The sequence below is a fragment of the Lucilia sericata genome, unplaced genomic scaffold (assembly GCF_015586225.1).
Source record: "Lucilia sericata isolate MDLA Ls3-8-SP2 unplaced genomic scaffold, ASM1558622v1 Contig001544F_arrow, whole genome shotgun sequence".
Classification (NCBI taxonomy): Eukaryota; Metazoa; Arthropoda; class Insecta; order Diptera; family Calliphoridae; genus Lucilia; species Lucilia sericata.
The window spans coordinates 62,685-67,568 of record NW_023995468.1 but is presented as its reverse complement, the minus strand read 5'-3'; the positions used below and the strand labels follow the sequence as shown (position 1 = coordinate 67,568).

Sequence of the window (4,884 nt, the reverse complement as noted above, 5' to 3'; positions counted from 1 at the left end):
GTTTTATTTAATTCAATTGCTAGCATATTTTCTTCAAATATACTAACAGAATGAAATTCTGGTTTTGCTATTAGAGCACGAGCTCCAAGTCTTTTTCCTTCATTTTCCCATTTACTCACAATTTTAATGTTTTTACGTTTATCAACGTTTTCCATAGTTTTACCATATACAGCGTTATTAAGCAGTTTGAAAAAATTTTTCTCAAATGTATTTTTTGCATTTGTTCGGTGAAAATTATTTAAGGAAATATACTTTTTTAACCAGTTAGACTGCTTAAATTTTAGGATTTATGTATTTTATTTAATTTTAGACCGTGGTTTAAGCATTGTTGTAAATTCTTATAATAGATTACATATTGATATTTGTTGTTTAAATCCACAATTAATTTTTTCTCTTTAGAACTGGGTGGTGCTTTATTTTCACAACAAAATGGAAGATTGTTGTGACTATCATGAATTTCTATGGGATATATCAAATCTACCTCTAAAATATATCCAGTATCAGAATCTATCGGAATACTTTCCAATGAAAAGTTTCTAATATCTTCAATCCACTCAAAATCACACTCTGGTAAAGATTGAGACATTGCCCAACCATATAAGTTGTTAGCATCTAAATATGTTAAATATTTAGAGGGCAATTTGTCATTGTAGTCAGAAAGATATTTGTTGTTTGCAACAGAATGTCTTTGAGAACATTGAACAATTCCACCTCTAATTCCTTTTTGTAAAAAATTAATCATTTCAATATCGGTAAGCAAATCTAGTTTTATGTTTGTTATTTTTAGCATTGCATCCCAAGATAGACCAGGTGCCGTATAGTAATGACATGGATCTAAATTATAGATGTTTTTACAGACTAATCTAAAGTTTTCAAATACATCGGCTAATAATAAAACATCACTTCTTAAGTATAACATTAAGTAATCTTCTAATGTTTTGCACTCAAAAGTATTCCAAACTTTTTGTGCATGTGCATAGTCCTCTATAGAACATTCTGATTCAGTTAATTTATTAAAGAACTCATCTATGGTTGGTAAACAAGGTTCTTGGAGTTTTTCTACTGAATTTAAATATGTATATGGAAAAACACCCTTTCTTATTAACAAATTAAATTTACTTTTATCGTCAGAATGAAATTCTTTGACGACTTTCAGTTCATCCTGAGTTAAATTTTTAACTAAATTATCTAAATTCGATGTCATAAACCGGTATGAGTCTAAAAATCTTATTTCAATATTGCGACCGTTATCGCTATTAATAGTTTTTGAAAGAGATATATACAACTCCTTATTGAGTGGAATAATATTAATGGGACCATCATCAATATTATTAAGCTCTTTCACAAATAAATGACAATCATATGCCGAAAAGTTGTGAAAAATAACTGGGATAAATGAAGGTAATTTGTAATTTATATTACAAGTATTATGAGCCGGTCCTCTATATTTTCCACTTAAATGACAATGATCTCTTACTTTTTCTTCATTTAAAATATTTTTTGAGCAAATATGACATATATTATTTGAATAAAAATCTAAATTTTCCTCTTCGGTCAAGGGTGCCATTGGTATAATATTTTTTAAATAATTATCATTTAAAAATTTAGCATCTGATACTAAATTCTCTATAAATAATTTTGCTGAGTTAAATCCCTTAAAACTACGTAATTTACTTAAACTATTATCAAAAGCACACTTAATGTAGTATGAAAATGCATATGGAATATGTTTATCAACTAATGTTGTCGATGATGAATCCATGTTCGGAATGCATGTTTGAATATTTTCAAATATACATTCAGAATCAGCATATACTACAAACGGTACATCCATAGAATTACAATAGTTTTGAAATTCTAAAGTAGACTTATCTTTTTCCGGAACATAAGATACTTTTTGACCGCAATTCTTCTGGTGTGCTACCAATTTTTCTATCAGATGAAAATGTTGTAAGCAATCATCACATACAAATACCTTCTCTTTTCTTTTCGTTTGTTGGTTTCTAATCAATCTGTAAAATTAGTAAAATACAAATAGTCAAAAGGATATGTTTTTTTTTTTATATTATACATACCTTGAAATAGATTTAATCCATACATAATGACACATGGTATTATCCCCAATACTTTTTTGAAGAAATAAAAGATTAATATGATTAGGCTTTTTGCATTTTGTTTTATAGTATGGCCCAACAACAATGTTATTTGCTTCATCATATCCAAATACATTTATACTTATACATGGATTATTTTCTTCAAAAATGGTTATATCCTTTATTTTTAATGGGAAGCTCAATCCATTGAAATTTAAGCAATAGCCCTTCAAGTTAATATTTTTCGACAAAATATTCACTTTATAATTAGATGTACGATTTGCCTTTGTTTCCAAATTAACTATGGCTGATATCACGGCCCATTTGAAACAAAATTCATCATTATTTTTGACATTTACGCATGCGTTCTTCATTAACAATTTTTTGGGTAGTGATATATAGGATGAACCCTTCAGTGGTTGATACTTATTTATATTTAGAACAACTTTTATTAATTGTATTAAAGTCCAACCACTGTCTCTTTCCTGAAACTCTTCCATTTTTTGTAAAATGCTTCCAATATTGTTGGTAAATTTTACTTCAAATTCGCTGATGTCGAACATTTCTTTCATTTTTGTTTGAAAACTTTTCACATCTAATGGGGTGTTTTCTAAATCATCTAAGTTGGGCTTGGCGTAAAGAGCATGGAGTTCAACGTTGAACTTTAAGCCAATATTAAGTTTTAAAAATTTATAGACTTCCTCCATAAATTCTCTGCCAGCTTTTTTCAACAATATTTCTGGTATGAGACATTGTTCATTATTGATATTGTATGATAACGTGATAATTCTGTTTTTAAACGCGCTCTTCTCCCTTTTAATAAAACCATTAAATGTTGATTGTTCGGCAGCAGCACTGCCTGGAGTGGATTCATGACTTATTTCAGACATTTTTTTATTTAATTTATTTATATTTTTAATTGTTTATTTCAAATATAGTATAATTAACAAAATTTAAATGTTTAAATTTTTAATTAATTAAAAAAGTATGTTTAGAACAATTGATCCGTTCTTGGGAAAGTAGTGAAGTATACTCAATATAATACGTTAAAATATTTTGTTTTAAATATATGACAAGTCAATAATCTACTTTTTTATGTTAACTCCTTTGGATTCATATATTGAAATATTATTTATTTCTCTAATATTTGAATTGAAGTAACTATAAACATACACTTGATAATTTTTTAATTGAATCAGTTCATTTAAGATATAAATATGCACTAACGTAACTGAAGATAGTAATCAACTTGATTCACGCCTCAATATTAACTTTCTTTAAATATAGAAATCATGCACAAACATGATAGAAACTGTCAACTATATCAACATACATATAAACGACAATCTTAGCATATAGTACATGGCACATGCTAACAAATGTAAACTCTAATATAAACAAAAGAAGAGAATAATGTAAATAAAAATACGCATTCGCACTTTAAAAAATCAAACAAGAAATAAACATTATAAAAATGATCATCTTTAATAAGCAGACGATCATCATATTAAAATCCCCAATAAAACTCAACATAAATAAGTTCTATACGAACGTAAATTCACCTATCCAATTCCTAAAAATTTGTTTATAATGTATTAATTGTATTCAAATGTATGTAAAATGGAGTTATGTTACAGTTTGATATTAATGCTAAAATATGAAAATGGGTTAGGATATAATAAGGTCGACTATGTCTGATATTTTTCTGTTTATCACCACTATTCCCTCTCTGGTCATATATGGAATTATTCATACATGTTCGATTAATTTTTTATAAAAATAACAATTTTTGAGTCGATCGAACAAACAACCAACCAAACGATTTTGGTTGGAATGAATCCAGCAGTTCGACCAGGAGTCAGTACACACGTAAAAGATTATAATTTTTACTAAAGTCAAACCACTATAGTGGATAGACATTAGTAAAAGTATATATTTGGGTCATTAGTCATTAATGTATCCTTTAGTCATTAATGTACCCATAGACTAGTCAATCGTTACTTTAGTGTCCCCCAGTAACCTAGTGTGTGGAAACATGTAACTTTTTTACCTTTAACTTTAAAAGTCATTATCTTCTAAGCCCATGTTGGAATAACAAGACACAAAGCCAATCCTTCTTGAACAAGTGGCAACCCTAAACGGGTCTGCCACCTAACTCTAAACCGTAAGTAAACTATATTGTTCGGATCTTCTATCTATCCTTCTCTTTCTTTCAACCTTCCATCCTAACTCTCTTTTTCCCCATCTCCATCATCCTAAATCCTTCACCATTCTATATTATCCCTATTCCTACCACCCCTCCTATCTTCTATCCGTCTGGTTACCAGCCTAGCCGCCAGTGGTAAAACAAGATTTTAAAAGGGAAACTTACTCGTTCGGGTCTAACACTTAACCATTATATGCAACGTCACTAGGTTGGAACTATCTCCTTGAACCGTCGGTCACTAGGTTGGAACTACCTCCTGCTCCGTCGGGCTACTTTATTTTGATTTCATAATAAATATAATGTTGTTGTATGTGGCTAAAGCAACAAACAAACGAACATCATCGAACACATTAACTGGTTGCATCGAACCAAACAGCGATCGAACCTTCGAACATTTTGGTTGCAATGTCTGTCATTAAAAAGTGGCCTGGAATCCCTTCAAACATACTACTCATATAATTAGAAACTTTTTATTTTACACATAGAATCGTTGAACTAAAAATATATGAAGACCCATATAGATTTTGGTCACGATAAATTTAAATATAAAATATTTATTACTTAGGAATATATAGTTTTATAAAT

The 4,884-nt window shown here is 29.0% G+C and overlaps 1 protein-coding gene across 1 annotated transcript; it reads right to left on the bottom strand.

The window, feature by feature from the left end:
• Positions 1–280: 280 nt before the first annotated feature.
• On the bottom strand, positions 281–2,983 carry LOC119611843. The gene is made up of 2 exons (XM_037967552.1): positions 2,076–2,983; positions 281–2,012 (listed from the first exon to the last, which is right to left on the bottom strand). Exons 1-2 carry the CDS (start codon positions 2,981–2,983, stop codon positions 281–283), a joined length of 2,640 nt encoding a protein of 879 aa, XP_037823480.1.
• Between the last annotated feature and the right edge of the window lie 1,901 nt (positions 2,984–4,884).

Bases quoted from the DNA above. Each gene is read 5' to 3' on its own strand.
- LOC119611843 (XM_037967552.1), bottom strand. From the start codon at position 2,983: ATGTCTGAAATAAGTCATGAATCCACTCCAGGCAGTGCTGCTGCCGAA. The intron at 2,013-2,075 runs GTATGTATAATA...CTAATTTTACAG, and splicing joins TGGATTAAATCTATTTCAAG to ATTGATTAGAAACCAACAAA.